At 48.5% G+C, this 20,716-nt stretch overlaps 6 protein-coding genes across 6 annotated transcripts; 2 read left to right on the top strand and 4 right to left on the bottom strand.

The window, feature by feature from the left end:
• Positions 1–18: 18 nt before the first annotated feature.
• On the bottom strand, positions 19–1,292 carry FOBCDRAFT_259022 (uncharacterized protein). The gene is made up of 2 exons (XM_031177765.3): positions 426–1,292; positions 19–378 (listed from the first exon to the last, which is right to left on the bottom strand). The coding sequence occupies exons 1-2, from the start codon at positions 1,212–1,214 to the stop codon at positions 94–96; spliced, it is 1,074 nt and encodes a 357-aa protein (XP_031048898.2). The 5' UTR covers positions 1,215–1,292; the 3' UTR covers positions 19–93.
• Positions 1,293–2,421: 1,129 nt separating this feature from the next.
• FOBCDRAFT_259023 (Cys/Met metabolism PLP-dependent enzyme-domain-containing protein) lies at positions 2,422–4,027 on the bottom strand (the record flags this gene model as incomplete). Its single annotated transcript, XM_031177766.3, has 5 exons — positions 2,422–3,278; positions 3,326–3,685; positions 3,736–3,819; positions 3,875–3,929; positions 3,978–4,027. 5 exons carry the CDS (start codon positions 4,025–4,027, stop codon positions 2,526–2,528), a joined length of 1,302 nt encoding a protein of 433 aa, XP_031048899.2. The 3' UTR covers positions 2,422–2,525.
• A 657-nt stretch (positions 4,028–4,684) lies between these two features.
• FOBCDRAFT_249187 (uncharacterized protein) lies at positions 4,685–8,319 on the top strand (the record flags this gene model as incomplete). The annotated part of the gene is made up of 6 exons (XM_059610872.1): positions 4,685–4,928; positions 4,978–5,030; positions 5,137–5,478; positions 5,531–7,061; positions 7,114–7,484; positions 7,539–8,319. The coding sequence occupies 6 exons, from the start codon at positions 4,685–4,687 to the stop codon at positions 8,049–8,051; spliced, it is 3,054 nt and encodes a 1,017-aa protein (XP_059464566.1). The 3' UTR covers positions 8,052–8,319.
• A 360-nt stretch (positions 8,320–8,679) lies between these two features.
• On the top strand, positions 8,680–10,380 carry FOBCDRAFT_219471 (FMN-dependent dehydrogenase). Its single transcript, XM_031177775.3, has 7 exons — positions 8,680–8,919; positions 8,972–9,005; positions 9,065–9,408; positions 9,464–9,637; positions 9,687–9,761; positions 9,816–10,069; positions 10,120–10,380. Exons 1-7 carry the CDS (start codon positions 8,793–8,795, stop codon positions 10,273–10,275), a joined length of 1,164 nt encoding a protein of 387 aa, XP_031048908.3. The 5' UTR covers positions 8,680–8,792; the 3' UTR covers positions 10,276–10,380.
• A 1,595-nt stretch (positions 10,381–11,975) lies between these two features.
• On the bottom strand, positions 11,976–13,704 carry FOBCDRAFT_249189 (uncharacterized protein; the record flags this gene model as incomplete). The annotated part of the gene is made up of 3 exons (XM_059610873.1): positions 11,976–12,369; positions 12,568–13,458; positions 13,491–13,704. The coding sequence occupies 3 exons, from the start codon at positions 13,702–13,704 to the stop codon at positions 12,347–12,349; spliced, it is 1,128 nt and encodes a 375-aa protein (XP_059467005.1). The 3' UTR covers positions 11,976–12,346.
• A 5,056-nt stretch (positions 13,705–18,760) lies between these two features.
• FOBCDRAFT_271786 (major facilitator superfamily domain-containing protein) lies at positions 18,761–20,639 on the bottom strand (the record flags this gene model as incomplete). The annotated part of the gene is made up of 3 exons (XM_031177779.2): positions 18,761–19,146; positions 19,194–19,874; positions 19,925–20,639. The coding sequence occupies 3 exons, from the start codon at positions 20,637–20,639 to the stop codon at positions 18,761–18,763; spliced, it is 1,782 nt and encodes a 593-aa protein (XP_031048912.2).
• Between the last annotated feature and the right edge of the window lie 77 nt (positions 20,640–20,716).

The raw sequence follows: 20,716 nt of genomic DNA on the forward strand, positions 1-20,716 counted from the left end.
GGCACAAAGACATATTACTTTTTACTTATAAATAGAGATCCAGGTTGACTACTACCATTGCCTTTCTTCATCCCAGTACTATTCACACTCCACCTAAGGGTCGCTAATCTTGAGCACCGTCTTACCATGGCTTCCGCCAGTGAACATCGACAAAAACGCCTTATCAGCCTGCTCAATGCCTTCAAACTGAGTATACCGCGACTTGATCTTTCCCTCAGAAACCCACTTTGGCATAGTAGCCTTGAAGTTCTCAATGTTGTCAGTGTAGATGTTGTCATCCCAGAAGATGAAGCCCTGGATCTTGATGCGTCGGCGGAAGATCTCGGATAAGTTGGTGACTCCATACTGCTCCTCAACTGGCTTGTTGTACTGAGATGCCTAGAGAGTGTGAGCGAGGTAAATGGGCAAGTGGATGAGAGACTTACTGTTCCGCAGCTGATGATGCGGCCGAACCACTTCATGTTCTCAATGGCAGCTTGGAAATGATCACCGCCGACATTCTCAAAGACAACGTCTAGTCCATCTGGCGCAAGACGCTTGAGGGCTTTGCCAACGGGCTCTTTTCGGTAGTTGAAGCCGACATCTGCACCAAGCTTATTGACCACGTAGTCGAGCTTATCGTCAGAGCTCACACTGGCAATCACCTTCATGCCCTCGATCTTGGCCAGTTGGACAACAACTTCACCAACAGAGCTTGATGCAGCGTTGACCCAAATTGTCTCACCCTTGACAGGCTTGACGAGACCGTAGAAGGAGTTCCAAGCAGTCATGCCAGCCAGACCAAGAGTACCGACGTAGTGCTTAACATCAAGGTTGTAGTCGTTGGAGACCTTCCAAACAAGCGGTGACGCCATTGCTCTCGCGTCAATGAGCTCTTTAGGAATAATGCCATACTCAGCGATAGGAAGACTACCAGCGATCAGGCTCCCCTCTTCAAAGGCTGCATTGTCTGAGCGGATGACCTTTGCAATTGAGAAGTTGGTGATGGGCTCGTTGACTTCATAGCCAGGTACGTAGTCAACGTTGCCAGCTCCTCGCATGCGATCTCTCTGATGAGGATCGAGACCAGCTGTGAGGAGCTTGATGACCAGACCGCCGGGTGGTGCGACTAGGCTCAAGGGTCGGTCCTCGAAAGCGGTATGGACGCCGGGCTCTGGTAGGCCTGAGGGCGACTGCTTGAAGACCCAGGTCTTGTTTGAGACTTCACCGCCCATGATTGTGAATATGAATTGCAGAAAAAAACAAGAGATAAATGACAATATTGCTATTAATTCTTGATTGCGATAGTCACCCTTGGTCTTCTTATCGCGCCTCTGTTATAATGCTCAATTGTCTCTCGTGCCTGTAAATCTGGGGTGCATTGCCTCTGATAGTCTTAGTGGAGGATGCACTAACTTACAGCGCCACCTCGGAGCCTTTCAGGTCCTCCGAAACCATAACCCGACATCCGTATAGCGACCGCGAACCCCCCAGCTTGGAGATTCTCTTGCTGCAGTCCAAGCCGGAAGAATTTAATTCTCGCATTTGTCCGGTCACAATGTAAAGTAAAGTTTTAGTGTTATTATTTCTGCGGAATTACAGAATAACGGAAGCTTATGCTTCAGTGGGTTAGCGAATGGCTATTCTCGGGTCTCGTCTTCCGATTGGTCATGGTTCAACTCGTGCAAGGATCATCGGCATCCGTTTAGTGCCTTCGGCGGCGGAAGTTTATGGTGGAGCTCCGGTCTCCGTATCTTCCTTGCCTTCGGTCCTCGGACCCGTCCAGCCAAGGCTGCCGATGCCTGAGATTTGTGTCCCTGGATGTAGCTGTCCCATGTGAAACGATAGTTCCTCGATGATCGCGTAGTAGTGGACAATGCCGTTGAATACAAGGCTGTTCCTTGAGCTGTCCAAACCGTTTGTTGTTATGTTGCAACTCACCTCGTACTCAGTAGTATTGTCACAGTCATGTATAGGCGGGTACCATTTTAGCTGTGTACTCATAAATATATCGCATGGGACTATTACAATAACTCAGGGATAAAAGTTCACTGAACTTTGAGGGTTCCTATGGCTAAGTTCTTCTTTTATGGCAGAGAAGATGGGACATAGCCAGAGCTATAGGGTGAATGGAACATGATGCAAGCATTATTTATTAAACCTTTCATCAGCCTATAACAAAATCCGTTAATTAAAACACTCATCTTCGGTACTCCCGTGTAGCTAATACTAGTACATGGCGGCACTAGTGTGGAAGATTCTCTCCGATTATGTGTGACCTCATGTCATTTCACTTTGGGTCTTGGAGGTTGATGCAAGTCTTGATGTGGAATATAGCAGTACCAATCGTAGCTCTACTGAGTGCCTATGTATGGATCAATGGCTAGGGAACGAATTGCATGACATCACTTGAGTCGAACCGAGCGTGGGTGGAAATAAAGATTGCCCTCAAAGATAAGCGGACACATTGAGATGTATATATATTGCGTCCCTTCCCGCCACTCTCTACCTATCTGACCGCAAGGTCCATCAGGACTACCGCGACACTAAGATCCATAAGCCTTCTGGAAAGACTGCTCGAAATCGGCAATGATATCATCAACATGCTCAATACCAACAGAGATACGAATCATATCTTCCGTCACACCAGAAGCCAGCCTCTCATCCTCAGACAGTTGCTCATGTGTAGTCGACCAAGGGTGAATAGCAAGGCTCTTAGCGTCACCCACATTGGCAAGGTTAGACACGAGCTTGAGACCATCAACGACCTTGCTTCCAGCTGAAGCATCTCCCTTGACTCCAATACTTAGCATAGCGCCGAATCCTCGTGTGAGATACTTCTTGGCCTGTGCGTATGTTGGGTGAGACTCAGAACCAGGCCAGAGAACCCAGCTCACATTGGGGCTCGACTCAAAGTACTTGGCCAACTTCTCTGTGTTTTGCGCATGTCGCTCCGCTCGGAGACCGAGAGTCTCGATACCGAGGAGGAGTTGCTGTGCGGAGAAGGGGCTCAAACAAGCGCCGATGTCTCGAAGCATCTCAACGCGGATTCGGGTGATGAAGGTAGCAGGGCCGAAAACCTCCCAGTACTTGAGTCCGTGATACGAGGGCGAAGGCTCAACCATCTCGGGGAAGCGGTCTGAGTGCTTGTTCCAGTTGAAGCGGCCGCTGTCGACAATCACACCACCAATTGTAGTGCCGTGGCCGCCAATCCACTTGGTGGCAGAGTGGACAACAATATCGGCGCCATGCTCAATGGGTCGAATATAGTAGCCACCTGCGCCTAGAGTGTTGTCGACCTTACTCCAATCAGTTCTGTTCAACGAAATAGGAACGACCAACTTACAACAAGGGGAATACCGTGCTCATGTGCGATCTTGGCGATTCCTTCAAAGTCGGGCACAACGTAATCAGGGTTACTCATGCTCTCGACATAAATGGCACGGGTCTGATCATCAATAGCAGCAGCATAGTCCTCAAGCTTGCCGCTTCGCACAAACTTGGTCTTGATACCAAATCGGGGAAGTAGCACGTTGAGTTGGTTGTACGTGCCACCGTACAAATGCGAGCTGGCAACAATGTTATCACCGGCCTTGGCGAGAGTGGCGATGGTGAGGAACTGGGCGGCTTGACCTGATGACGTTGCAGCAGCGGCAATACCGCCTTCTAGAGCAGCAATTCGCTTCTCGAATACATCAACAGTAGGCTATGCTGAAGGTCAGTCTAATAGTCAAAAGGTCATTCAGTATCGCTTACGTTCATAAGACGGCTGTAGATGTTGCCGAGCTCCTTGAGGCCGAAAAGACGGGCGCCATGAGCAGAATCGTTAAAAGTGTAGCTCTAACTAAGAGTTAGATGCTGGGTCTACCGAAGCTTAGGTTTGGAAACGACTAACAGATGTCGCATAGATGGGAACAGCAGTGGACCGTGTGTGAGGATCCGGCGTGTAACTGCAAAATGTTAGCTTTTGACGAGACAAATATCCACGGGAGTCATACCCAGCGTGGAGCTGAAGGGTCTCAAAGTTCTGAAAGACTTGTTCTGCCATTTTGAATCACTTTTGTTCAAGGATATGAAGCACAAGAAAGGGAAAGGGAAAGCCTGCTAGTGTTGTCCTGGTCAGAGGAGAATATCGTTCGAGACAGGTCTTTAATATGATACACATTTTTGAATGGTTTTAAAGGCCTTTACTCAGCTCAAACTAAATTTCGTATTGTCAGATCGGCCACGATCTTACAGTCCGGCTCCGTTCCCGAACGCCGCCGAGTGGAGCAATCGGACACTTCCCCATGGAAGCTCATGCACGTCAGCTCCGGTCCGGTCCCCGCAAAGCTTCCGATGACCAATCGCATTCATCTGCGTGATGATGCAACTTATGCTGATTCGAAGTATGAATACGACGGAGTGAAGTTATTGGAAGATCGCGGAATGTGGCCGAGAAAAGGTTCCGTTCGGTTGCTTGTTAAGTAACGTGCATATCAACAACCTCGGTTTGCTAACGAGGTCCGAGTTTCAGCTCAAGTGTAGCATTTAGTAACATTGTAAGAAGGGATTGTACAAGTAAGATAAGGCCCAAGGCACGTTTCTAGCTCGATTAGTATTGTGTTGAAGCTAGACCCTGCATAGTCATAAATTCTCCATGCAGAAGATAGCAAAGCAAACATTATTCTCTCTCTCATCTCTTGTAAAGTATCCTGCCAACACCATGGGTTCAATCTCCCATTTGCCCGCCTACGGCTATAGGCTGCTTCCCGTTGTAATCGACGAGATAGCACGGGACGGACCTGATCGCGTGCTTTTCTACACTCCCCGCAACGGTCAACCTTCGCAAGGATATGATGAAGTCAACACCAAGATCTTTGCCAACTCCATTAACCGGCTTTGCGGGTGGCTCGACTCCCAACTTGGATCGCCAGCGGGGCCCAGGACAATTGCGTACATTGGTCAAAGTAAGTTGACTTTGCTATCCTACTGCAGGCAGCTGCTGATGGGCATTAGATGACCTGAGATACTTCATCATGATGATTGCTTCCACAAAGCTGGGACATAGAGTAAGATCCCATGAATATCTCATCCGTTAGGTAGTGTCTAACTGATTAGCTGTTACTCTCGTCACCACGCAACAGTGTTGAAGGGCACGTATCACTTATCAAACAGTCTGGCTGTGAGTTCTGGATCGCCTCATCTGGCTTGGATCACCATGAATTCCTGCAAGACCTCCAGATTCCAAGTGTTGAAGCCCCTGAATTACCCCAGCTCCTAGATCCAACACCCGTCAAGCCCTATGTCTACCAGAAATCCTGGAATGAAGGAAAGTCGGACGTGCTGGCACTGCTTCACACCTCCGGCTCTACTGGCCTGCCTAAACTGGTGCCAGTGTATCTCGAGACTGCTGCTACTGTTGATGGCTTCCACTTGATGGAGCCTACGAATGGGAAGAGGCCGACTGGTGTTGAATGGACTGGCACGAGACAGTTGTGCGCTATGCCCCTCTTCCACGTAAGTCTCGTTTTCTTGTATCTGAAGCCAGGCTCTGATGTGTGTATCTTAGGTTGCTGGAATCTGCCTTGGTCTGTACTCAGCCGTCTTCTTCAACTGGACCGTTGTTCTCCCGTCTGTAGGACCGATCATGCAGCACGTTATAGAAGACGCGCTTGACCACATCTCACTCGACTCAGCGTTTATCTCACCTAGTGTCCTACAGGATATCTCCAAGTCACCCCGCGTGCTCGAGAAGCTCTCCAAGCTCAAGTTCATCACATCAGCTGGAGGACCTATTCCTCAGTCCGTTGGCGACTTGATCCACCCGCGTGTACCCATCATGCAAACCATGGGCATGACAGAGGGCCAGTGGCTTGCATCTGTCGTCACGCACCCAGATGAGTGGGCTTATTACTACTTCCATCCAAGAACAGGTGTCGAGATGCGTCCTTACTCCAAAGACCTGTCTGAGCTGGTATTTGTCCAGAACCCCAAGCTTTCAGCTACTCAACCTGTTTTCAAGACGTTTCCTGAGCTTGATATCTGGGAGACGAAGGACTTGTACTCACGACATCCAAAGCATCCTAATCTCTGGAAGTACGAGATGCGACGTGATGATCTGATCATCCTCTCCAACGGAGAGAAATTCAACCCCCTTGCTGCTGAAGGAAAGCTTATCAGCCACCCATGGATTGCTGCCGCTTACCTCACTGGCCGTGGCCGTTTCCAGACAGCTGCCCTCCTATACCCGGACGAGAACAGCCTCGACAAGTCAGACGACATCATCACCGACAACGTCTGGCCAACGTTTGAAGAAGTTAACAAGTCTCTTCCAGCGTTCGCTCAGATCCACCGTGATTTTGTCAAGATCGTTCGAACTCCGTTTCCTCGTACTCCAAAGGGAACTCTCGCTCGCAATGAGACAGAAAAAGCATTCACTGTCGACATCAGCGCAATCTACGACAGGTCTACTCATGGTAAGCCTTCTGTTCACATCAACGGAACAACGGAAGATATAGTCCGTTCTGGCATTCGAGAGGCAATTGAGACCGTGTCCGGTTTGGTTGACCTCAAGGACGATGACAACATCTTCACCAGAGGTTTCGACTCACTTCATGTCATCCGACTAGCCGGACTTCTCAGTTCTGCCTTCGATCAGCCACTTGAAGTAGAGGCGGGTACTATCTATACCAACCCAACCATCTCTCAGCTCGCCCATACGGTTTGGTCTCATCTTGAACATGGCCCTCAGGACAAGGTTCATCACAGCGAAGTTACTCGGGAGATGCTTGCCAAGTACGCTCAGGCTTTCGAACCACCTCGCGAGGCGAAGGAGCATATTGTTCTCACCGGCACAACTGGAGAGATTGGTTCGTATCTGCTTGATGTTCTTTGTAACAACGACAAGGTTGCCAAGGTTTGGTGCTTGAACCGCAGCGCCGACGCCTTCCAACGTCAAACAGACTCGGCCAAGTCCAAGGGCCTTTCATCAAACTGGCAAAGCAAGACCAAGTTCGTTCGTTACGACGTGGCCTCAGATAACCTTGGGTTGAGTGAGGCTGATCTTGAAGAGATCAAGAATGAAGCCACTGCTATCATACGTAAGTCCGTTACCTCATATAACCATTCACTCGAAGTTAACCTTGACTATAGATAACGCTTGGGAGGTCAACTTCAACCTTCCTCTCTCTTCCTTCGAGCCCCAGTTCATCGGTCTCAAGAGTCTGGTCGATGTCTGCCGAGAGGCTCGTCACAAGATCCGCTTCTTCTTCGTGTCGTCTATCAGCGCTGCTATGCACTGGCCGTCTGACCTCTTAGGCCCTGTACCAGAAGCAAGCATTCCCCGATTCGATGCACCGATCAACGGCTATGGTTCATCTAAGCTTGTAGCTGAGCATCTCCTCAGCAAGGCCGCGCGATCTGGTGTATTGAGCCTCTCTGTTCTACGAGTTGGCCAAGTCGCTGGTCCGGTTAAGACTCTTGGCGAAGGTAGTATTTGGACTCGACGAGATTGGGTTCCAGCTGTAAGTCTTCACTCGCGGTGCATCGTTTACTGTCTAACTAACAGATTGTCTCAGATCATCGATGCTTCAGCGCATCTGCGAGCTCTGCCACTAGATCTTGGTTCTGCCAGCATTTTGGACTGGATCCCCATTGATCTCCTAACCGAAGTCATTGGACAACTCGTCGTCCCCGTGAACTCAGTCGTAGGACAGGAAAATTACTACAATCTACTTAACCCCCGAACACCCAGCTGGATAGACAGCTTGCCTGGTCTCAAAGCTCGTCTCGAGGCTTCTTTTTCAGAGACGTTTGAGATCATTCCGCTAAAAGAATGGATCGGCCGTTTGCGAGGTGCTGAGAAGACCATCGTGAAGGAGGTCAGTGAAGGATCATCCGAGACTGCGAGGAGGGCTCAAAGTGGTCTCAAGTTGTTGGCCTTCTTTGAGATGCTGGCCTCTGGAAAAGAGGGATCTCGGGGTCTTGAATGGGCCAAGGCAAACACGTTGGCACAGAGTTCTTTCTTGGCCTGCATGGAGCCTGTATCATCAGCTTGGTTTGACACTTGGTTGAAACAATGGGGATATTGAGTTTAGCTTTATGTCAGTCATTTAGATGAATAAATTGTTCCTTATCAATATGTCATTTATTAAATCTTTTGATGGCACGTTGAGAAATATTAATATTACGTGTCTGCCTACTTGTGAATAATATCTATCTATCTTGAATCAACGACATCTACAATGACATAATACTATTACAAAAGAAAGATACGAAAACACTGTCAGACAGTATCATGATCGACATGTCAGCACTTGGCCATTCTCGTTCGGGACCCGTCGCCGCGATCCTTCAAACTTGATTGGGTTATGGCATTGAGAGTCAGCATCGTAAGGAAGTCTCTCTATGCGGCAAAGATTAGTTATGATTGATTAGATGTAAAAGATAAAAATAACTTTCCGACTAGTGTCGTGACTTGTGCATTAGCTTACGGAAGTCTCCCGACTTATCCGGGCTCAGGGTGAGATCGGACGTCCGACATTACATGACCCGACCCACATGAGCAGGTTGTCTTTCGGAGGCTAATACGGCCCCCGGAAGTCAATCTGTTGAGCCGGCTTCCGTCGGAGAGACTCTGTATATCATGATTGAGTTTCGGAAGATTTACTGTAATGCAACCGATTTGAACATACGATGTCTTCGTTGAATATCATCTGTTGAGTTGGCGTTTAGTGTTGCATTCGTAAAACTTGTCATATAAACCTGAATACTACCCATTACAGCGAATTTGAATGTTACTTGAGGGATTCATTTACAAAACACCGTGATTCATGTCTCGTACCAATTTGCCCATTCAACCCGCCAAGATGTCTGACGCCACATCCTCCAAGCCGCAAATCTTCTCTATCCAGGACCTCAAGCAGGCCGCATCGGACAAGATGTCTCAGATGTACAGAGGTGCGCACAAACATAGCCCTCCGATCTCGGCATCGTCAGCTAATGCTTGCAGACTACTACAACGGCGGGGCCATGGACAACATCACGTAAGTTACACTCAAACCCTTTTAAGCTTTCGGTTCCTGAAACACTTACGCGGAATTAGTCTCGCGAGTAATGAGGCTGCGTTTGACCGATACTTGCTTCGTCCTCGCGTTCTCCGTAATGTTTCAAACATTGATATGACTACTACCCTCTGGGGCACCAAGGCAGCTTTGCCTCTCGGTGTCTCTCCCTCGGCGATGCATCGTCTTGCGCATGCTGATGGAGAGGTTGGAACGTCGAAGGCTTGTGCTGCACGAAACGTACCCATGATTCTGTCAGCTCTGTCAAACGATACCCTTGAGGATGTATCTGGACAGAGTTCTGATGGATCGACGCCCTATGCCATTCAGGTTAGCCCGTTCAAGAATCGGCAGATCACCACCAATCTTCTCAGCCGTGCCAAAGGTCAGTTTTTGTACTTGCATCTCGCTAAACAACCTTATTAATGAATTTTCTCCAGCTGCCGGGTACAAAGCTGTCGTGTTGACTGTGGATGCTCCCATGTTTGGCAGGAGATTGGATGATCTTCGAAATGGCTTCAGCGTCCCTCCAGGATTTAGCTTTCCTAACTTGAGCGCTCAGACCCAGTCAGGATCTGGTGGACTAGGTGGCGGTATTCCTGACCTGTCTTTTGGTATGTGATTGATGTTTCATCTGAGGTTGCCCTCACTAATTTCCTCAAGATACAGCTGCTACTTGGGAAGAGAAGATTGCATGGATGAAAAGCCAGACTGACCTTGAAATTTGGGTCAAGGGAGGTGAGTGCGCGAATGTTGATAGCCAAGACCCATACTGACTAAAACATCGTCTAGTTACTTCTCCCCTAGATGCACAGATTGCCATTGAGCAGGGTGTTGATGGTATCATCATCTCCAACCATGGAGGTCGACAGCTGGACACTACTCCAGCAACAATCGATATCCTCCGTGAAATCGCACCTATTGCCAAGGGCAAGACGCGCATTGCCATCGATGGTGGCTTCCGACGTGGTTCTGATATTTTCAAGGCTGTTGCGCTCGGTGCAGACTTTGTCTTTGTCGGCAGAATCGCCATCTGGGGTCTTGCTGTGAGTTCTGCAGCTGCCAATTCTGATACAAGAACTAATAAATGCTGTAGTATGACGGTTCCAATGGTGTTGGTTTGGCCCTTGACTTGCTGATCAACGAGTTCAAGTTGTGCATGGGACTTGCTGGATGCAGCAAGATTAGCGATATTACTCCGGCTCATCTGTCCATCTTGAACGCAAAAGGCGTCTTGGAGAGTGTATATTAGAAGCAAGAATGTAGCAAATACGACGGTGATGGTAGCTTTAAAATACGATGGTGATCCACTTGCTGCATTTAATTCAGGATCCGTGACGCCCTGCTTGTTCCGTCTCCGCCTCCTTAATGCAAAGACTACAGGTCTACGGACAGTGTCGCCTCATATTTGCCCTTGCTGTCGGATTTTAAGCTATTCAGACATTGCGAACAGCAGGACCTCTCGTATCACCTGGGCAGCGCCGCGAAGCATGTCTGTGATATAAGTTTAGGGTAACATACTTGGATCATCTTCAATAAACAGATTTTGACTATGAATACGTGGCAAAGAAGTCAAAGTAATACTGTCGGTCGGCGTGCAAGTGGCAGCATGAATGAGGATTACAAGTGGCACGACTCAAGCAAAGCAGACGGCATTAATCTTGAACGTTTGTTGACGCGGGAATTATGAATCGTAACTTCTTCAAGTCAATCCGCAGAGCCTCCGCTTCTGGCCAATTACGACTTTACACATATCGCGATTAATTTTAGCTTAAAGCTTAACTTAAAAAGCCGGTTGGAACGTCAAAGGCTATTACTCAATTTACTTAGCATAACGTCAGTCACCTTAACGTAAGGCCGGGACCTCCAACATCAGTGTTCTAATCTGCCGCCGACGTTATCGATATCGGTTCTGAACCGTCTTGCCAAGTCAGCACCTTGATAGCCACGGTATAAACCTGGACCTTGGCACGGCAGATCATCCGCTACTGACACCTTGGCAAACACGTTCGTTAGGTGGTTTGTGCCAATCCTCCGAAATCGCGATCCTTTTCAGTACCGGCATTTAGTCGGGGACAGCGCTGCCGTCATCTTTTAGTGCTGAGTCCCCCAATGCCGCTCAAACCTGGTTTACTTACATATTTAGTGTGGGATGTTGTGTCGACCCTGTGGTCTTTTCGGCCGAAATGCGTCATCGGAAGGCTCGGTCCGTATGGCGCCATTGGCGACTACGGGAAATGGTGATATTATTCGAATTTCCAGAATCGAACTCTGTAGAGTGGGGGGCGTGCGCATACCGGTATGAACCGGTAGAGTTGGTTGCGTTACATGCGCGGAATTATCCCACTAAGACTCGCTAAGACTAGCGGGAAAAAGAGAGATCTGATAAAACAGGCAAGTCGTGTTCTTAAACTGGTGTTACCATACCTTGCTTTGAGCGTCATTTCATGGCCGTTTTGGGAAGCTGAGTCTCTGCTGTGCCTTGGACATACGTCGCAGCTCCACGGGTGGTGATAAGCGGCAGCTCACGAATGGCCAGTAGATGCTGTAGTCAGATTCAAGACTAATGGAAGTACGGCAGGTAAAGTCAGCAAAGGATTTCACCAACTCGGATTGTTGCCGTTGAAGGATTCCTTCTCGATGCACTCGTAACGTGAATCTGATACTGTTCTATGAGGGTTTTGTTTCATCCTTGCTCGGCATTGTTGCTTACGGCAATGGGTGTTGTGACGTATTATGACAGATCGAATTTGTCACAGGAACATGCTCATATCCCTGTTGAGGTTACTCTGCATGTTCCTCTAATGCCCGCGGGTTTAGCAGACTCGAATGCCGCTGCTCTCTGCTAATCCCGTTCGTCTCACATGTTCCTGAATGCCAAGTGGAGCCATCTGGCTTAATTTCCGAGCGGATTTTCGGCGAAAATCGAGTAAACTCAAACTCCCCGTTGACGGAATTTGGAGGCTGAGATGAAGATCACATGGAGAACTGATCATGTTAACGTGATTGAGGTCCAACAAAAGAGGCTATGGTATAAATATATTATGCCATGGAAATTATCGAGCACGATTTCTGTTATTCTCATGAGAATATTTACTCTTCGTTTCCCCAAGAACGTCTACTTGCTCTTCAATAATCTGAAACAGCTCCTCCGAGATCACCGGCGAATCCCACACAATGCTGACACCACGAGTCATCTCTCACCACCACCACAAAAGTCCCGGGCAACCAGGATTACGCTCCCACGGGATGAAAGGGTACGGCACAATTATTATTCACGACGATTCAGCCAAACCAGAGAGTTCGCTAGATCGATCACCAGTTCAAACACGTGAGCCATCTGAATCTTTAGACTTGTAAGTTTTACTCTATTAGGAATCTATAGCAATCTTTTTGAACAAACCCCCAGAACTTCTATAAACAGGTGTCTAAAAATCTTTAATCTGGCGCATCACTACCTTTAATGCCCGGACGCATCTTATGTCGTCATGGTTTCCGTCTCTATCTTCTCCCAGCTGTATCGCCGCATTAAGCAGAGACTGACTGTGCTGACTCCCGAATAACCCCAATTCTCCATCTTTAGTGTCTTTAGCTCTAGAAGATACTCTATAATGCTCTGGCAGGCCCATGAGCTGTTCAATTTGGTGTAGCTGGTGCTCGATGAGGTGAACGAGCAGATTTCCAGATAATGTTTCATTGGGAGGAATAGGAAGACCTCCGATGTAAAGAGTCAATGGGGATGATTGATATGAGCCAATTGACGTCTTAGAGGTGCTGAGGAGGTAGTCGAACACTTTTGAGAATATGATACCATAGATTGAAACAATTTGTATGTAGCACGAAAGTGCAATGAGAAGCTGTGTTGTGCGTAAACGCGGTGGCACTGCTGGCGTGTACGAAAATGATGAGGGCGTATGCTCAGCAGATGCGGGGGCGCGAAGGCCAGACAAGAGCCTCTCGAGCTCAGTGCAAGCTTGTGATACCTGGACTAGAGGATGGGACTCGCAGTTTTCAAAATCTTGACCAATACCCTGATGGGCCAAGGAAAGGTTCAGGGTACCCTTTACGTCCCATGGCGACGATCTGATGGAGTAGAGCTGGGCAGACAATTTCGAATGCAGCCTTGACAGAAGTAGCTCAACATGATCGCTTCTTATGGGTAAGGCAGAGTCCATGGAACTGGTACTCGGTAGGCTGTTGAACTGGTACGACGTTGTCGATTGGATGGTGCTAGGGTCCACTGTCTGTGCCTGTGCAACGCTGTGTTGGCTCGTCGATTGGGACGACAGGGGGGAGATGTCGACGAGGATATTGTCATTGACGATGAAATCGGAATGTTGCATCCCAATGCTGTCCAAGATGTTGTCCAGCGACAAATCATACTCAAAGTTCATCATGCTGTTGATGTCTGTGCCACCGGCTGAGGGTGAAGAGTCTGTGGTGTGTGTGACGACGAGCTGGTATCACCTTGCTCAACTGAAACGGTTGGCTGCACCTGTCTTGAGGGGGGACGACCTGTTGGACGTGCTTTGCTGGTGACACATTCGATGCCAGATTTGAGGCATCTAAGACATGCGTCTGTTGAGTGACCTGAATCTCGGTGACATCGCAGCTTCTGTGCGCGGCAGCGATCACATGCCGAGCGCTTCCAAGGTGCTCTGTTAGAAAAGTCGCCAGCCATCTTTAGACCAAGTAAGCAGGTAGCAGTGTATGTCAAAGTGGGAGCAGTAAAAAGAAAGGAAACCGTTATCCTGATGATCCCGGAAAAGACTGGAAAGAGATGGGGCATGGAGTATGTATAATATGTCAAAGAAGTGAGAAGAAGAAAAGAAAACTGGTGCTTCGGCTTTATTCTATATCTGATAGAATATCAGTCACCTCCATGCACTCAAGTCAGCGGCATCCCGCGTTTCTTGCAGGCGAAATCTCCCACGATGACGAAAAATCCTAGCAAATCAAACAATCCCCGTGTCCCGTGAAAGCGGAGAGAAGAGAATCCTTTAAACGGACAGGACATGCAGCCACAATTGCTAGGTCCAGGATGGGCCATAAGCTTTTGACGAGTTGCGTTCTTGCAGCTGTCATGGTACGTATAATTACGCAAGTGGCACACACCCATTGGAAGCCTTAACAAGCACGCGGGGTTGCGTTGCAAAAAAGAGAGTCGGCACCTGTTTAGCTTTGAACAACGTGCCCTCTGCATGCGTAATCTCAAGAACGAACGTTTTGAACCTTGACAAGGGTGAGGGCGTGAGATGTGGCGTGTTATCAAGGTTCCAGGGCGTGACTGTAGAGATCAAACGGCGCCTCAGCCTTACAGTCAAGACTTTTTTTTTGACACTAAAAAGAGTAAGCAAGATGAGCTACTGTAGTCTAAAGACGGGCTTGGATGCGAGTGATGTGCTTGTTTCAGACCCGGGCTTCCTCCGCCGATGCCGCACTCTCTCTCATTGTCTCTAGTCTCTGCAAGAGATTATAAGCGAGCAAATGCGGCTGCTGTAGTCAATCGACGCTGTTGACCCACTATAAAAAAGTAACCGAAATCCTTCTCAACTGCCTGAGAATTCCAACGCGATGCGATGCAAACCCTTTTGGCAGTTCAAGTGGATTCATCAGAAACGGTCCGGTTTCCGCACTTTTTTTTTTTTTTTTTTTCTCGCTTCAGCAGGTCTTGGTGCTGTACCCGCTCACTTCTCATCAGCATATTTTGACACCTGTTGAGTCCTTTTTGATAGTTTAGTACAGTCATATTTGTCATGCTGACTGCAAAAGGCCCCCCACTTGTCTGAAATAAAACATCAACAGAGAACTCGCTCGCGAAATATGTTGCTCCGTTCACAGCTGAGCCGAAAGCTTATTCTGCGGACAAACCCTGCGTGTTCGCGGAGGAAACAAATATTCCGCGCACCGTGTCTCTAGCGTATAGTATGCAGTCCGTTTTTGGTGGTTGCCGCTTATAATGCACATAAGCAGCAAATGGATCATGAGGATAAACCTGGTAATGGCATATGGTGGAAACTCCCCTCGGTCGGGCTGTCACTGAAACTGAACTCCGCTCTCCACTGCGTTAAGTCCACGTCTGTTAATGATCCTCGCAAACGAGTCGGATTTCCCCAGATGATGTCCGCAGCGATCTGTCGCATCCACTCGTAACCGCTGAGGTTCTTCAAAGGTTCTTCACAACGCGGCCGCCCTTGGTCTCCAGCACCTGAGGCTTAATCTCCAGCCAGCAAGGATCACCAGCAAATGTCCTCACTGAACAAAGTTACGTGCATCTCCCACTAAAGTCTAGAGAGACTAGACTTGCGAGCCCGCGACTCGCCTAGATCCCTGCCCATCATAATATCAGAAAAGCTATGTAACCCTGTTGGGATGCAGGGGGGGGACTTGTACCGGGCGGCTGCGGCCCGTAAGTCGCTAGTCAGTAGCCCACGGCACACTGATCACTTGCCGGTCTAGCCGGAGCCCCTGAAGCTGCTTATGAGCGTCGCATTCCTAACCTTTTGAGGTGCCTGCACCAAGGGTCGTCCGATGCGCTACTGCAGATGAACACAAACAGGGTAGATGCTTTTGTCTTAATGACGGGGAAAGACACCGACACTGAGTTTCTTTTGAATAATTATTACATGTTGTTTTTCCACCTATCTACTTATCACAACTTTAAACGTGCATATGCTGTGTAGAGTCAGTGGGATAAACAGAGAACTGAGATATCTGATATAGTATTCTATTTCAGCTTACTTTGCCAAGGCAATTAACTAACCTCACCTGTCGATACCATGGGAGGAAGAACTGCTTTAGCTGTTTATAATTCTTTAGTCAACGGCTTCGAAAGGCTAGCTCGGTCAATGTCCGAAGAGTTTATAGCCTATACACAGCGCAAAATACAAGGGTTGATAACAGGCACTGAAGTCTCTTGATATTATCACATGTTGTTTTTGTTGGCCTGATTTGATTTTAGTATAGGAGCGACTTATATAAGTAAGAAGTTTAATACAAGGTATGATTTCTATTTAACTAATTGTACCTATAATATAACTAAGACAAAGCTTTATAGTAAGAATACCTTCCTCAAAGTTTGAACTGCCTCTACTGTTGTCCTAGTCTATGTCAATGTCAAGGTCCAAGTTCAAGTCTGCGAAACACTTCTATCCTCAATATTTAGCTCAACTTTACCCCGACCTCGACCTATCTCTCCATCGGGACACTCGAGTTGCAAAGGCACTCCATGGGAGCAAAGCCGGAGGACTCATATTCACAACCGGGCGTGCCGTGATGCCGTCTCGTGCTGGCTTCTCGACGACAAGCGATTCGCAGTACTCAGATTTGCAGTCATGACGACGGGAATATGAACACGGGCATTTGAGATAACAGCTCTTAACTAGCATAGTACTACCATAGTTTCTATCGTCAAGTCAGGTGAAGTTGTTGTGAGCTCAATTCGTGAGACGTGATTGGGGCCTTCAATCGACTGTATCTGTCAAACTAATGCACGAAAGTTATGCATTTCAGATATGTCGTGTATCCCAAGTTGCATTGGGCTTGACTCATGCTCAAACTCTAACATTGCGACTCTTCTCTCTGTAGAAGAGGAAACCCGTTGGTCCGTGAACCCAGCCTCAATCAGAACTCAATCTGTACGGGAGTCTGTGCGCTAGCGGGATACTGGTACGTGGCTTCGTGGGTACGGTACGACGGCATCCAGATGCAAATGCCGGCATAGAGCTCTTCGAAATGAGCCTCTACTCTGATGAGGCTTGACACTCACCGCTAGGGGGCTCCCGCGGGAAGTCCTTATTGGTTGTTGTTAGCATGCCTGTCCCAGTCGTCGTGACTCCCGGGGAGTAGGCCATCCGACCGAGATCTCCAAGCCTCGGCAGTCCTTGGAGATGTGCAATAATTACGACGCGGGATCGACGGATGAATGCAACTGACCTAGCCCTTGTTACTTCGGGCTACATAGTTACCGAATGCCTAAACCCTGTCGGCCCGACTCAGCCATTGGCAGAACATCCAGTAGATCTGATAATCAAGCAAACCGCAACATGATATAAGTTCGAGGCCTTCTTGGCATACAGAATTCCAGGGACTACGTGTGGACCTTGTGTTAAGCGAACTGAACAAACAGATAATTCAGCGGCACTTGCTTGTTATGTTTCAGAAGCAATCCACATGACCCAGTTATTCTAAAGACCTTCAGTATCCGTTGTTGACTGTCTTGTCCGGAGATCTTTCCTAAATGGTGGTTGTAATAGACCGAGACCGTGGCTAAGGATTCTTTGCTGAACCCTCGGCCACCGACCTGCAGGTGACAGAATCAGCACCTCAAGTTACACAGACCTAGGCTGCTCAAAGACAAGGCTTGGCTGAGCGCTATGAAGATCTATCAAAGACGAAAGCTGCACCTAAACATATATAAAACCAACTAGGCTTGGACAGACCAACTTAACGGTTACTGGGATAGTCTTAGCGCATAGTGATGTTGCTTATTGATCCTTTGCGCACAGAGGTTCGTCTCAAAAAGCTGGGGAAACATATCTCCAGATTTCCTTAAACCAGCATTGTTATTATGCCGGCGAACACCGAAGCGGTCTGAATAGAGACTAGATCAGCCCCCATCTGGAAAATCAGAACTGGAAGGTCGTGATACTATCAATAGCACGAAAGAACAGCGCTAACCATGCACGCGTGGTCACCTGTTGTCTGATTTAGAGTTTCGGGACATTTTAGACATCTCCGGCGAATTACTCATTGAAACACTACGTAGCTTCTTCCGCTGTTTCTCATGACTCGCGATAACTCTCTTGTGTGTCTGATCGATTACCGAAAGAGGTGGCTCTCCACTAAACCGCCAGTGTGGACTCACGATGTGAGAGCTCAGACGGCGGCGATATGACTATTTCCAGCTGAAAGCTTGGCCTCGCGCTCTAATTTGGCGGGGCAAAGCGCGATCCTGGTCTCCGGAAGACCTGAGCATCGTCACATCTCAATATGAAAACTGATCCAAAGCTATAAGGACTAGAACTAGAACGATTATGAATCAACGACACACGATAGGCTCAAGAACGAATTCGAAGACACTAGGCATAAGAACATGCTGGTGATAATAGTTGCATTAATCTCGGCTTTATGAAATCCACTTTCACTTTTGTATCTCTGAGTTGTGTTATCAGCAAAGAGTCCATGTAACTCGTCGGACAACGAGTGAGGTGATGCTAACAGCATAGGATCCCTTAAACGGATTGAACTTGCATCTTCACTTTTGATCAAGGAGGCCGCGGGAAAGGGAGTCACCATGATCTATCTCGACGAAGCCATGAATAGATTTCTTTGACGGTTTGGGCAAAAGAGCCACGGGAGAATGATATCAAAGTTCGAGTGTTGTTGAGTAAAACTTTCAACATAACTTGGCAAAGTAACCGGACTAGAGGCGTAAAGTTGTTACATCCGTCTATTGTCTCTGAGGGGACTTGTAGATGAACATATCTCACGTCTAAGTGTCGTGAATACACTTGTGGCTTCATTGTGTATGGGAAAGGATAAATGAATATAATTATTACTACGAATATAGCGATCTCTATCAACTTTATTTCTATCAGGTCTAAGAAGCAAGAAAACAGGCAGCAACGACGTGTCTTGAAATGTCTAAACTGTGATTACCTCCGTAGCAACCCCCAAGTTACTCAACTCGACTACTTTTCACTCCTCTCATCATCGTACACTAAAAGCCTAATCTATCAAACAGAGCGAGTATAACTCAGAGATCGACGATGACCGTGGCTATGAGCGGCTGATGCGTGGCTGTTGTGCGTTCTGGCCCTCCACATCTCCTCAGCCTCGTTCATGGCGTCATCTTCAGTCACAGTGACGTGAAGAGACCGCATTTTTTGGAGAACATTGGCAGCCTCTGCGGCGTACTCGCACTTCATCCGGATCTGGCGTCCGTACTTGTAGAAGAGGAAGGGAAAGGGGACACAGGCTAGGGCGAGGAAAGCTGGGATGGAACTAGCCCACTGAACTCCGAGGCCATCGTACATTTGTCTTGTGAACAGAGGAAAGGCGGCACCAAAGAGTGATCGAAGTGCAGAGTTTGCAGCCATGATGGATGCGGCAAAGATGACGTCTGTGCTTGGTCAGCGAGGCTCAGATGGTGCGTGGGGAAGAACTTACAGGAGTCAATGAGATAGTTCAAGAGCGCCATGAAGACAAGGACGAGACCCCAGGCAAAGAACACGGTACCGATGATAGGGACGATCCAGTGAACACTGGGAAACGTTGTCCAAGCGAACCAAAAGAGACCGATGGGAATGAGAAGGGAACCCATGATTGCTGGTGGCAGTCTGTCTTCAGGCTCCATCGGGGCACCTCTTTTCCGAGCAGCGCGAGCGTAGCGCTTATCTTCAAAGGCAAAGCTAATAATGCAGAGAACAACACCAATAACAATACCAGTGAAGGCAAGTCCACCAATACCTTGGCTCCAGCCTCGCCCTTTCTGAAAGACGATGGGAAACGCAGCGAAGCACATGTACATGGTGCCGTAGATGATGGAGATATAGATGGAGGTGATGAAGACGATAGGCTCTTTGAACAGCAGCAACCAGGGTCTGGTGAGAGCGTTCTTGAGCTGATGAGCAGCCGAGCTTGGTGGCTTGTCTGCATCTAGAGTGGAGATGTACACTTTGCCCGTGAGCTTGGACATGTGCTGGGCGCGCTTGCGCAGAATGTACGGCGCGTATGTCTCTGGGATGAAGACGGTGCAGGCAATCCAGGTGACGCCAGTGAAGGCAGCCATGAGCCCATGAAGCCAACGCCAACCTGCGGCCTCGCCAAGGAAGCCTCCTGCAATAGGACCTAGGCTCTGTTAGTTGTTTGTCGGCTCAAGACAAGAGATGTGGACGCACCGATGGCGGGTCCCAGGAAAGGGGCTCCCGAGAACATGCACATAGCCAAGCCTCGCTCCGACTTGTCAAACATGTCCGCAATGAGCGCTGGCGCATTTGAAAGAGGCGCAGAGCCAATAGATCCAGTCAAGAAACGCAGAACCAGCAAAGAAGCGATGGATCCTGCTCCGGCAGCCCCAGCGCTGAATGCTGTTGCAACCATGAATGTGAAGAAAAAGACCTTCTTCCGCCCGTAAAGCTCCGACAATGGCGCCCAGATCAAAGGCCCGAACGTGAAACCCAGGACGTAGAGGGAGATTCCAAGCGTAGCGACTTCTTGGGAGATGCCAAACGCGCGAATGACTTGCTTGATACCGCCCGAATACGCTGAACTGGCAAATGTAGTTGCGAGACATGCCAGAGACTGGAGAAGGACAAATGCCCACTTCTTCCATCGGGGAAGTAGCTGAGCATTTTGGGTATCATCGGGGAGGAAGTTGATGCGATACGGAGCCTGTGTTGTACCCTCTCCTGGGTAATTCTGATCGATGAAGGACTGGCTAATATGGTGCGCTTGACTGTAGATTCGAGAAAGTCGAGGTGGCACTGTATGCTGATTCTCCTGTGTCTTTGGCTCGACGCTGGGTTCGTTCGCATTGTTCTCATTGCCGATAGTGTCGTTGGCAATAGTCTCGGAGGACAGCGAGGGAGAACTGGGTTGAGGATCGATAGCCATTGTGAATGGGATTCGTTTGTGATGTTTCTGACACAATCTCACAGACGTACGATCATGGCATCGTGACACCCATCTCT

Source organism: Fusarium oxysporum, chromosome III (assembly GCF_013085055.1).
Source record: "Fusarium oxysporum Fo47 chromosome III, complete sequence".
In the NCBI taxonomy this organism is placed as follows: domain Eukaryota; kingdom Fungi; phylum Ascomycota; class Sordariomycetes; order Hypocreales; family Nectriaceae; genus Fusarium; species Fusarium oxysporum.

Excerpts from the sequence above, each read along its gene's own strand:
- FOBCDRAFT_259022 (XM_031177765.3), bottom strand. The coding sequence starts at position 1,214 with ATGGGCGGTGAAGTCTCAAACAAGACCTGGGTCTTCAAGCAGTCGCCC. Across the intron at positions 379-425 it reads GCATCATCAGCTGCGGAACA|GCATCTCAGTACAACAAGCC; the intron begins GTAAGTCTCTCA and ends CACACTCTCTAG.
- FOBCDRAFT_219471 (XM_031177775.3), top strand. The coding sequence starts at position 8,793 with ATGTCTCGTACCAATTTGCCCATTCAACCCGCCAAGATGTCTGACGCC. Across the intron at positions 8,920-8,971 it reads GATGTCTCAGATGTACAGAG|ACTACTACAACGGCGGGGCC; the intron begins GTGCGCACAAAC and ends TAATGCTTGCAG. Across the intron at positions 9,409-9,463 it reads TCTTCTCAGCCGTGCCAAAG|CTGCCGGGTACAAAGCTGTC; the intron begins GTCAGTTTTTGT and ends AATTTTCTCCAG.